General features: G+C 54.7%; 2 protein-coding genes across 2 annotated transcripts; both read right to left on the bottom strand.

Moving 5' to 3' along the window:
- Positions 1-155: 155 nt before the first annotated feature.
- Positions 156-2,406, bottom strand: TTC9B (tetratricopeptide repeat domain 9B). Its single transcript, XM_065920592.1, has 3 exons — positions 1,992-2,406; positions 1,232-1,414; positions 156-271 (listed from the first exon to the last, which is right to left on the bottom strand). The coding sequence occupies exons 1-3, from the start codon at positions 2,404-2,406 to the stop codon at positions 156-158; spliced, it is 714 nt and encodes a 237-aa protein (XP_065776664.1).
- Positions 2,407-5,069: 2,663 nt separating this feature from the next.
- On the bottom strand, positions 5,070-9,085 carry CCNP (cyclin P). Its single transcript, XM_065919364.1, has 6 exons — positions 8,804-9,085; positions 7,313-7,402; positions 7,078-7,233; positions 6,330-6,488; positions 5,961-6,112; positions 5,070-5,235 (listed from the first exon to the last, which is right to left on the bottom strand). The coding sequence occupies exons 1-6, from the start codon at positions 9,083-9,085 to the stop codon at positions 5,070-5,072; spliced, it is 1,005 nt and encodes a 334-aa protein (XP_065775436.1).
- Between the last annotated feature and the right edge of the window lie 2,519 nt (positions 9,086-11,604).

Here is an 11,604-nt window from a genome sequence, read left to right on the forward strand (position 1 = left end):
GACCCTTGTTCCCTCCCGGGCCCCACAAGAATACCACACAAAGAGGTTATGGTCACTAGTGGCGAGTGTTTTACCAGAGAACACGAGTCAGGGGAAGTTACACCGTGAGGTGAGGTGGGGTGGGGGGAATAGGGACAGTCCCCCCCAGGTTGGCCTCAGCCAACGACGTCCCGAGTCCCGGGCCCGGCCCCGGCCCCACTGTCTTCCCGCTGGAGGCTGCAGCGGTTCATCTTGAGCTGAGTCAGCTGGATGTAGCGCAGGACGTTGGTGTCTGCAGGGGAGGCGGGCAGGGTATTATCTGTGTGTCCTGGGGCAGCAGGTAACATCCGTACCACCTTGGCTTATACGTCATGGTCCCCATCCTCCACTGGGTCCCCCACACAGCCTGTGTTGCCAGAGCCCTTCTTGCAAAGCCCAGCCAAGCAGGCAGAGCAGGACGTGTCACACCTCCATACTTTCGTATCTGCTGTGCCCTCGGCCAGGCACGCCTGAGCTCAGAGACTCCTGTTGCACTTCTCACCCTCCAGTTACACTGCAGGAAGCGTGTTCTCTCCAAACCCCCTAGCAGGAAAACTCCTCTCACACCCTGGGCCATATACCTATTGTGTTCCTCCTTCATTGGTGATTAATACAGAACTGAGTCTTCTGTCTCCTCCACCCATGTGCACACACAGACACACACACACACCCTATGATCTCCCACCAGGCAAGGAATAAGCCTCCAGGTCTGCCAACCTGCTAATTTTCTGGCATTGCACACACACACACACCCTATGATTTCCCACAGGGCAAGGAACAAGCCTCCAGGTCTGCCAACCCCTCCCTCTGCTACTTTTCTGGCATTGCCAGGAAAGGTGAATGAATAGGTGAGTGTGTGAATGGGTTAGTGAGTAGGTGAATGAGTTTGAGGGGGGAGGGGTAAATGGAGATTGCGGGGGGTGCAGGGGGAGGTTGTGAGTGGCCAGGAAAGTGGCTGAATAGGTGAACAGAAGATATCAGGGTGGGTTAATGACCGAAGAGATGAGAGGTGGTTGGGTGAATGTCAGGAACGACAGGTGAGTGGACACGACTGACTGGCAGGTGAGTGGATGAGTGTGTGTGTGTAAGGAGTAGATGGGTAGAGAGTGGACGTGGGGTAGGGGGTACAGCACTCCCTGAAGCCGCTCTGCGCTCAGACTCCTCTTGTTCCCTCCTCTCTCCCACCCTCGCTTGCTCCCACCCCGCCCCTCACCTGTGGGCTCCCGGCTGCGGGCCTCCTGCAGGTAGCGCAAGGCGCGCGCATAGTCGCCCAGGTGGTAGAAGGCGATGCCGGCGCGGTAGGTAGCCTTGAAATTGCCCTGCTGCTTCTCCAGCACCTTGAGACAGTACTCGCGCACCCGCTCATAGTTCACCAGCTCCGACTGCAGGAGGCAGGCTGCGGGAGCACCAGGACCGGTGCTTTCACAGCCTGTCGACACCGAGGCCTCAGCCGATCGCGAGGAGCCTGGCCTTCAGGCTCCAGAGAATCAATCCCTTCCCTTTCAGACGGCGGAGCGCAGCCTACAGGCTTGCTCGGGCCACCGGGGAACGCCAAGGTTCTGACCAATCAAGACAGAATCAATCTGCGCCGCCGCTAGAGGGCGCGAAAAACACAGAGCGGGGCTCTCGGAGCTTGCTTAGCTGGGAGGTGTCTGTTAGGGAGAGTACTAAGGGCGATCTCAGAGGTGGTGAGGGATGGGTCCTTGAACGGCTCCTCCAGGGTAAGTTTTTCTCACCTGAGATTCGCAGGTGGCAACCCAAAGCCCATTTCCTGCATCCCAGCTCCTTCCATCCCTGTGGCCCCCTAGACTCCCAACGCCTCTCCCTGATCAAGTTCTTAGTTCTTCCCCCCACCTCACAGACCCCAGCCCCAACCCCTTCGAGCCTCCAGCCCCCGCCCCAAGGCTTGAGGAGTGCCTCTCACGTCCCGCGCCTCTCACATAGGCACCCTCTGCGCTCCCCGACGGCCGTACCCGTGAGGGAGTCGTAACATTCCACCTCTGTGTTCTCCACCAGGCGCCGCTGCTCCTCGCTGAGGCGGGCTGGCCCGGGGCTGGTGGCGGGTCCGGGAGTGGGGGCGGGCAGGCCTCCCGAGCGGGCTCCCTGCGCCGCCTTCAGCTGCAGCAGCGCTCGATGATACTTGCCGATGGCTTCCCGGAACTTCTTCTCCCGGTAGCAGCGCTGACCCTCCGCCTTAAACGCCACGGCGGCCCGCAGGCTACTGTCGAGCGCCGCACCCAGGGCTCCCGAAGCCTCTGGGGTAGGATTGGACCGAGCCGACCCATGGCGGGGGCTGGGGCCCGGCGGGGAAAGGGCGGGAGGCGGGCGCGGCGGAGGCTCCGGGGCAGCGCTGAGCATCAGCACCGGGGACAGCGCGCCGCGCTGCATTGTGGGAAACTCCTGCGGCCGCCGCTGCAGCTACCGCATCGCCCCCCGCGGGGCTGGTCCCCACCCTTTCTCCGCCCCCGCACCTCCGACAGCCGACTCCGGCTGCCCCCTATGGGTCTAGAGAAACCCCTCAAAACCCCACTCTCTTCAAAACCCTTCTTCCCACTCCTCTTACCTTCCCCACTCTGCTGCTTGCTCGCCTCCCTTATGCCCAAACCTCCCGCACCTTTCTAGAAGGAAAGAGCAAGTCTGGGGAAAAGAGCAGGAAGATAGCCTCGTGGAAAGCTGGTTTTCAGACCGGTAGGCATCTGGCATAGCTGGGTGGGAACACAGGCCATGGATTCAAGCTGCCCAGATTCAAATTCCTGCTTATTTTCTCACTAGTTGTTGACTTGGACAAATCACCTAAATTACCTGTGATTCTGTATCCTCATCAGTAACACAGGACTATGATAGCAACTGTGGAACACACTCATTTATCTATTCAACAAACAAATAGTGACTGATATCTTTCTGTGCCCAGTTCTGGGACTGGGTGATGCACCTCAGATTCTACCCTCACTGGGTTCCTAGGCAACTGCGGAGACTGACAGGTGATCAGACAGTGGCAGCCCAGAGTGGGCCAGCCTGGGAGGCAGAGACAGAGGGGCCAGGCCTGTAATGGGGGAGGCACAACAAGCTCTGAGGGCCCACAGGAGGCACCTGGCATAGACTGAGATGGTGAGTGAAGACTTCCCGCAGGAGGGGAGAACTCGATGAACAAGAGAGATCTGTTTCTTGCCCGCATCTAGCTCACTGTCTGGGTAGAAAAAGCAGAGAGAAAGCAGTCAAGTGACACTGCAGCATGAGGATCACAGTAATAAAAAAAAAATGCACAGAGAAAGAAACACATGAGAGATTTTTGAGAGAAAACCAGAGTGAGTGAGTGTCCTTCAGCCCTCCTGAGCTGCTTACTCGGGGCTGAGACCTTGACCAAGCTCCTTGGTCTTCCTCCACTTTCCTTCTGTGTAACATGCAGGTAACAAGTGAGCTGATTCCCAAGGAGCTGTAGGAGCCGAATCATGTTATGTAGGCAAAGCATGTAGTTCAGTAATGACCAGATAGCAGCCAGTGTTCCTTATCATTCTTGAGACTGTGAGATACGTGATTGTAAGTGCCTGACTCTGACTCAACGTCCACATAAACTGGTTTCACTTATGTCATTTGGCTCCACCAGGTCTTAGTTGCAGCATGCAGGATATTTCCTTATGGTGCATGAACTCTCTAGTTGCAGAGTGTGGGCACAGTTGCTTTGAGGCATGAGGGATCTTAGTTCCCCAACCAGGGGTCAACTTGGCATTGCCTGCATTGTAAGGTGGATTCTTAACCACTGGAGCACCACGGAAGTCCTGGCATATTCACCAATAGTTGTGGAATGAATGAGTATGTATAGCACTGTTACCACCCCCACCAAGACCCTAGCCTGGGTCTCATTCCCAAACACCAACCCTGCATTTCCACTGTCCCCTCCCCTTCCCACGCCAGTTCCCACCCAACAGACCCAAACCTGAACATAACAACCTCTCATTCCAACTGCATTTCTATATTTTATTGTACTGAGTCTCTCCCTGATCCTCCAAACTTGAACACCTCAGTGGTAAAAACTTCCTCCTCTCAGCACCTCCAAACCTAGGCTTGGTTAAGAGTCTAATATTCCCGAGACTGATTTCCAGAACAGCATTAGTCACCTTTCTACACCTCGGGCGTGTTTTTAATTAAAAACGTGGAAACCCACTGATTCATAACAATTATTTTCTGAGCAAACCTACTAATATCTGAGTGCTACAGGCTCAGCAGAAAGAGGGGACAGCTGTACTACTCACAGTTCTGCTAGGATGCGGTGCTAGTACTGTCACAGTACCTATGAGGTGTCAGGCACGGCCCTAAAGCTTTACCTTTATGTTAACTCACGGCCTCATCACACCACTATGAGGTCGGTACTATAAGTATACCCACTGACACCGTGGCACTTCAGACCCCATAAACCAGACCCCATTTAACAAACTCCTGCTATCCAAGGCCCACACGATCACAAACTGATGACCCTCGCGGGCCAGTATATGTGATGTGTTGGATTTGTGCAACCGTTAAAAATACTGAATTAGTTGCCAACATATAAAAGCAGAGATATTTATGGAATCGCAGATTTTCAACTTCCCTTACGAACGAAATCTGAAAACCTGGCACCATGAAGATGACATTCTTCATGACTAGGACAGGCATTCTCAGTTTCTCACAGTCGCCCTTCTTCCTAGCTTCTCCCCAACCCGGAGACCGAGGTTCATTAGCCCGCGTTGCTATCTTCCTCTCAGCGGCTCTAACTCCCGCAAGTATTTGCGTTTGCGATCCGCGTTTTTCCCAGCCCAGCAGCGCTTGTGAAAGCCCGCCAGTGCCCCCTGGCGGCGTAATCCAGAATTCTCATCTCGTCTCCCCGCAGCCATTAAGGGCCTCGGTGAGAACATCCAATCAGGTGAGTGGGAGGCCCGGGAAATAACCAATCAAAAACGAGAGAAGGGCCAGAATTTGACCACTGAGAATAGAGAGCGCTCGGAATAAAAACTTTTTTTATTGAAGTGGGAAACCGACGCACAAGGAGAGAGTCTTTTATGCTGGGGTCTCCGGGCTCAGGGAGGCCCCGGTAAGGAGTGGCGGAGCAGGTAGGCGGCGGCGAGGCTGGTGCCCTGGCGCTGGGGCCGCGCGTACTTGAGGAAGACGGCGGCGCGGCCGGGCGCGGGGCCTCGGAGCGCAGCGCGGACCATGCACCGCTCGAGCGGGCCCAGCTCCGCTCCGCTGCGGCGGAGAGACAGAAATGGAGGTGGGGCAAGAATAGCGGGGGACAGGACACGACCTGTCCTCGGAACTTGGGGCTCGAGGCTGAGAAGACAAGCTGACTTGGGTCCCCGGGGCTGCTCAGGGGCTCTCCCGGGGTCGGACACGCCACCCATCCTCTAGAGCGACTGGAGGGGCGCCGAGGGGCGGACCCTCTGTTCTGCCCTCAGGGCGCCGCTATGGGAGAGCCAGGACCCGCGGAGAGGGAAGGAGTGGGGCTGAGGGTGGACAGACAGACATCCAGCTCCACCCCAGGGGCATGGGCTGGAGGAAAAGATGATCACTCTGCCCCGCGGTGGCACAGTTAACAAGATGAGGGGTTCGAGCAGCTAAAGGGTAATCCCATTCGCGGCCAGGAGGAGAGTTGGGGGACTCGAGGCTTGCAGACCCCTCATTCGCAACTCGAACGCAGTTAGAGCATCTTCTGGGCCTGAGGAAATCCTATTTTTCACCCTAGGACAAGGTTCAGGGCCCCCAAATCTGTAAAAACACCCCATTCTCCGAGACACCTCCAGAGAAAAGCAAATGGGACCACCTAGACTAGGCAGTCACCCCATTCTCTCTCGCACTCAGGAAACAAGTCTAGCCCCGCCCCCACATAATTGTCTCATATTCTCTGAGACGGTAAAGACGGCGACAAAGAAGGTAGGCCCTGCAGCCACAGAGACCCTCCACAGCGGCCATACCTGTAAAGCGCCGGCTCAGGCCCAGAACCCGCTCCGTCGAGCAACCGGTGAGCCAGGCCCAGCGCCGCAGCTGCACGGCGACCCGGCTCCCACCCTGCGGCTTCGGCCTCTAGCAGAGACAGCTCCAAGAAGTAAGTGGCGAGAAGCAACACCTGCAGTTTCCGCGGGGAGCGTGTCAGCGCACGCCCCTACTCGCGAGGCCACGCCACGCCCGCACAGGCCACGCCCCTACCCGCGAGACCTTGCCCGCCCGCGCAAGCCACGCCCCTACACGCGAGGCCCCGCCCGCCCGCACAAGCCACGCCCCTACCCGCGAGGCCACGCCACGCCCCTACCCACGAGGCCGCGCCGCGTTCCTGCCCCTTGCACCTGGGGGCCGCTCCGGGCCAGCGCAGCAAGCAACCCGAGGCAAAGTAGCGGGCCCGGATGGTGCAGCCGGAAATCCAAGCGGCTCAAGATGCGGCGCTCCGCGCGCAGAAGCTCGGCCCGCGAGAAGGAGCCAGCGCCCAGGAGACAGAGGGAGGAGGGCTGGGAATTGGGGGGGGGAAAGAGGTGGGGAAATCTTGGACCCTCGCTCGTTAAGCCCTGCACTTGAGCGCCTGGGATCTTTCAATCCCCGTTCTGGGCCTCTGTTTCTGGTCTGTAAAATGGGGCCATTGATTTGCTGTCTGGAAGTCATGGAAAGCAGAGGCTTCACAGCCAGATAGACTTGGGTTCCTGACTTCAAATCCTAACGTTTGCTCACGGTCTGACATGGACATCCACTGAAGCTCTCTGAGATTCAGTGTCTTCACATAAAACCGGAGATATGACTTCCTGTTTCACCAGGCAGTTCTGATAAGTCACTGAGTTTATGCATGTTAAATACACTCAAGAAGGACTATAGCTACTGTAAGACTGAGTCCAAGTCCCAAATGCTTGTCTTCTGGCGAATATCTTCCTCTGTCTGGGCCTCAGTCTCTTCCTCTGTTAAAAGGACACATTGGTAGCCTCTACCACATAGAGACATGCTGGGATTCTAAGACTAGGTAAAGTGCTTGCTTGGCACACACTAGGCGTTTAATCTGTGAGGCGGGGAGGAAGGGCTTCACCCTCCCAAGCCCCGCCCCGGAAGTACCTCGGGAAGCACGCACTCTTCCACTTTGCATGCCACGAACAGACAGGCCATGCCCAGCAGCTGCAGGCGGTGTAGGCGCACTCGGCCCGCGCGCAAGTAGGAATCAAGCAGGTGCACGGCCAGGTAGAGCGTGTCCCTCGCCAGACCCAGGTACTCCTGGGGAGCGGGGGGTTAGTGAGCACCAAGGTTCTAGACCGCTACGCAGGCCCCTCCCTGCCCCCTCCCGGTTACGTACGTGCACCTGAACCAGCCAATCCACCACTAGCGCGCGCATTTCCGGGGTCACGGTGCGGGGCAGGGCCCTCGGGGGCAGCGCACGGCACACCTGCGGTCGGGCAAGGGCGGCATCAGTCTCCACACCTGTGCCTTGGTTTCCCTCCCGGGCTCCAGCCCTGGGTGCTCCAGTCTCCTTGTCCGTCACGAGTGCCACATACAAACTGGCCTCCAACGTCTCCTGCGGATACACTCCTCTTGCGTGTCCCCATCTAGAACCCTGGACTTTGTTCTGGACACCTCATTTTCCAGCTCTCCAGTCTAGCCCCCAAGGCCACAGGACTTCATTACTGGGCATCTTCTGCTGGGTTCCCAGACTCCAGTCTTAATCACCAACCCTCAACCCATCCTCAGAGCACCCAGAGGGTCTTTCTAAAGTATAAATCTGACCAAGGAACTCTCCAGCTTAAAACCCTTCTGTGGCTTTCAGTACCCTTAAGAGAAAATCCTAATTGCCCTGACTCCGGCCCTGCTCCAGCATCACCTATCCCCTCTCTCCCCCCAAAACCCACACTTAAGCTACTTCTTTTGGTCCTGGACTCTGCCAGCCTCATTCCTACCTCAGGACCTTTGCACTTATGTGCCAGTTGAAATGGTCATTCCCCACTCCTTGCATTTCTGACTTCTCAGTCCTTCCAGTCTCAGCTAAAATTTCCCCAACTTTTTATATACTTTTCCGTGCACCCTATCTTCTCTATCTCATCGCTTTATTTTACTCATGGTATTTTCAGCCTGGAGATATCTAGTGTTTACTTCAAAGTTTTGTCTTTTTGCCCCCACTAGACTGGCAGCAGGGCAGGGATTTCTGTCCAGATCACAGCTATTTTTTGGTTCCTAACAGAGACCCTGGGGTGGGAGAGATGCTCACAAGATGTTAAATAAACCGCATCCCTTCAGTATTTCTTCTGGCAATGCCTGTCTCAGACAGTATCTGGGGACAACCATAGCCTACGTTTTGGTTTTTGTGGCCCTTCTGAAATTATCGCCTACATTTGCTTGTTTGTCTCCGCTCATTGAGGCAGACTGTCTTGTGTTGTCCATCACAGCATCCCCAGTGCCTAGAACACGCTCAGAAACATTTGTTAATAACTCACTGAATCATTGATAAGTGGGTTAATGTGAGGGTCTACGCAGTACCAAAGGAGGGGCTGCAAACAGCTAGGGAGGCTGGGAAAGGGCATTCCACACAGGTACAGTGCAAGAGAAAAAGGCCAAGAAGTTGTGGGTGGCAGCGCTACAAAGGCTGCAAAGTCAGCGGGAAGTGACGTGAGAGGCTGGTGAGGTGGGAGTTAGGGAAGACTTGTTGAGTGGGTGCTGCGAGAGAGAGTCAGCTTTGGCTTCCTCCAACCCGAACGTCGCCTCTGCTACCCTCCACAGATGTGGGCGGCGTTAGAGTTGCCCAAAGCCCGCTGGTCCACGAGTGTTCTCCCCACCCCACCCCACCCCCACTCACCATGACTTCGGCGAAGATGTCCCTGGCGTACTCACGTTCTCCCTCCAGCCCCAGCGCGCTCAGAGCCTCCTCCAGCCCCGGTGGCGCGCAAGGCCCCAGGGACCTCTCCGGGCGTCTTGGGGAGATGCTCCTGCCCCCCGGGACGCCGTCAGGGATTGAGGTGCTCCGAGGTTCTGGGTCAAGGGACGCGTTTGGACTCTGCAAGGGAGAGGGGCTGGGGTCAAGAGCCTGGAGAGGCCCAAGCAGAGAGGTGGGAACCTGGCTCCTGTATCTCACCAGCATCCTTTGAGCTGGCGTCAAGCCGAGCGCCTGCCTCTTCCTGCTGGAGTGGAGGACCCGCGACAGGTGCTTTAAATGCGCATGGGCGCATGCGTGCTGAGCACGCTTCGCCTGGGCAGGTGCAGAGGCAAAGACGAAATGCTACACAGGCTGGCTTTGCCCCATCCAAACTCTCTAGGTCGGGCAGATGGTTCAAACCCTCTTTCTGCTACTTACTATGTGATCAAAAGCCGGCCCTGTGAGCCTCACTCTCCTCAGCGATAGAGTAGGGATTTCAAAACTTACCCGACACAGTGGTCCTGAGGAATTTGTAAGATTGTTAAATGTACAGCACAGGGATTAAAACCTTAAAAGCTCAAGGCACGGGAGCTATAAAATCGTAACAAACACTGATAGAAGGCCTCTGTCCCCTGTGGTGGGTATTCAGGGATGAGCCCATGGTCGTTGCCTTTACCAAACCCACAGCTTCCAGTGGAGCTGATCCTCACGAGTCACCGACGATCAGTCTGGGTTAGTGCAGGGGCCTCTTCACTGCTTTTCCTGTAGCCACCGTCCACAATCGCCACCCATTGTGCAGCTAGAAACGATGCTGTGACCCCTAATACATCACATCATCCTCTGCCTCTGTTCAAAACATTGCGGGCTCCCATAGCCCTCAAGTTGAAAGTCCAAGAGGCCCTATATCATCTCCCACCCCCAAACATACCTTCGAGCCCATCTCCTATCCCCCTCACTCACTCCTCTCCCATCACACTGGCTTCCTGGCTCAGCCTCACCCACACCACACACAATTCTACCTCAGGGCCTTTGCACTGGCTGTTCCCTCTGTCTGGAACCTCCTCCCTCAGAGATCCTTCACCTCCTGCAAAGTGTTTCCTCAGATACCTCCTTCTGCATGAAAAGCGACATCCTGAGCATCTCCTGTTCCCATTCTATGCACATACTCTTGCCTTAGCATTTACTGCCTTACTTGCTGTCTCCCTCCTGACTAGACTGTGAACCCCATGAGGGCAGGGCCTGTCTAGGTTTTGTTTTTATTGCTGCATTCTCAGTGCCTCAAGGCGACTTGCCAGTGTCAGTACATTAATATTTGTTGAATGAATGAGTGAACACACAGGAAGGGCCTCTCTGAGGAGGTTATGTTGAAACTGAAACCTGTAAGAGGAGCCAGAAATGCAGATAGAGGATAGAATGTTCCAGGTGTGTGTGTGTGTGGGGGTGGGTGGGTGGGTGGGGGAAGCATGAGCAAAGACCCTGAGGCAGGAGAGCTTGCTATTTTCAGGCAGGGAGAGGTCAGCGAGGTGGGAAAAGTGAACAAAGAGTGTGAGATGCTGGACCAGTGGCTTCCAGTCATACTTAAAACTCAAACATCTTACCTTGGGCCCAAGGTCCTTTTGGTCCATTGTTACCTGTTTAACCTCATTTCCTTCTACTCTTCCTATGCTTTCACTCCTTGAGACACTCTGTCTTTATGTTCCCCAAACACATCAGACACCTGCCTGCCTCAGGACCTTTGCACTTGCCGTTCCTGTTGCCTGAACCCAATGAGAACCGGGATATGTATATGCTCAGAGGACCTCTACGCAGTGGGAGGCAGACCTCAGACATAGTGCGGGTTTGGTTCCAGACCACCTCAGTAAAGCAAATATTGCAACAAAGTGAGTCATACACATTTTGTCTTGTTTCCCAGTGTATGTAAAAGTTGTGTACACTAGTCTATTGTGTGCAACAGTATTATGTCTAAAGAAAAAAATGTGCATACCTTAATTTTAAAATACTTTATTGAAAAAAAATGCTAATCATCATCTGAAAACAGGGTTGCCACAAACCTTCAGTTTGTAACAACAAAAAAATGCAGTCTCTGTGAAGCACAATAAAATGACATATGCTGTAACAAAATTACTACAAGGGGAAAGTAGTAACTTTACAGAGATGATATCTGACAGACACCTTAACTGAGGAATTTGTCATCACCAGAAACAGAACAGATTGCCTATATACTTCCTGATAGGATATACCAAGAAGGGCACCTCATTTCAAGGAAGTTCTTTCACAAATAGCTTACATATAACCACAAAGAAACATCAGACCACAAACCCTGATCAAGAAGCATTCTTCAAAACAACTAGGCTTCCCAGGTGGCTCAGTGGGTAAAGGATTTGCCTGTAAGGCAGGAGACAGGTTCGATCCCTGGGCCAGGAAGATCCCCTGGAGGAGGGCATGGCCACCCTCTCCAGTATTCTTGCTGGGATCCCATGGACAGGAGTCTGGTGGTCCACAGTCCAGGGGGCCATGGAGTCAGCCACGACTGAAGCGAGTAAGCACAGCCACACTGCCAAGTAACTGTCCTGTGAGCTTCAAACCAGACAGTGGAAATGCAACACGTTAAGTCTGGACTGAGTCGTTGGCCAGGACTTATTTTCTTTTGTATTCAGGGACCCTAATGTGATCATTAATGAAAATCTGATTAAGGTCCAAGAGAAAATCGTTGTCTCAATGTTAACTTCTGAACTTTGGTAACT

The sequence above is a fragment of the Muntiacus reevesi genome, chromosome 2, assembly GCF_963930625.1.
Source record: "Muntiacus reevesi chromosome 2, mMunRee1.1, whole genome shotgun sequence".
NCBI classification, from domain to species: Eukaryota; Metazoa; Chordata; class Mammalia; order Artiodactyla; family Cervidae; genus Muntiacus; species Muntiacus reevesi.

Coding starts and splice junctions, on each gene's coding strand:
- TTC9B (XM_065920592.1), bottom strand. CDS start 2,406: ATGCAGCGCGGCGCGCTGTCCCCGGTGCTGATGCTCAGCGCTGCCCCG. Junction 1,415..1,991: donor ATGTTACGACTCCCTCACGG/GTACGGCCGTCG, acceptor GTGCTCCCGCAG/CCTGCCTCCTGCAGTCGGAG. Junction 272..1,231: donor CCGCAGCCGGGAGCCCACAG/GTGAGGGGCGGG, acceptor CCTCCCCTGCAG/ACACCAACGTCCTGCGCTAC.
- CCNP (XM_065919364.1), bottom strand. CDS start 9,085: ATGCTGGTGAGATACAGGAGCCAGGTTCCCACCTCTCTGCTTGGGCCT. Junction 7,403..8,803: donor ACATCTTCGCCGAAGTCATG/GTGAGTGGGGGT, acceptor GCCCGACCGCAG/GTGTGCCGTGCGCTGCCCCC. Junction 7,234..7,312: donor ATTGGCTGGTTCAGGTGCAC/GTACGTAACCGG, acceptor CCCGCTCCCCAG/GAGTACCTGGGTCTGGCGAG.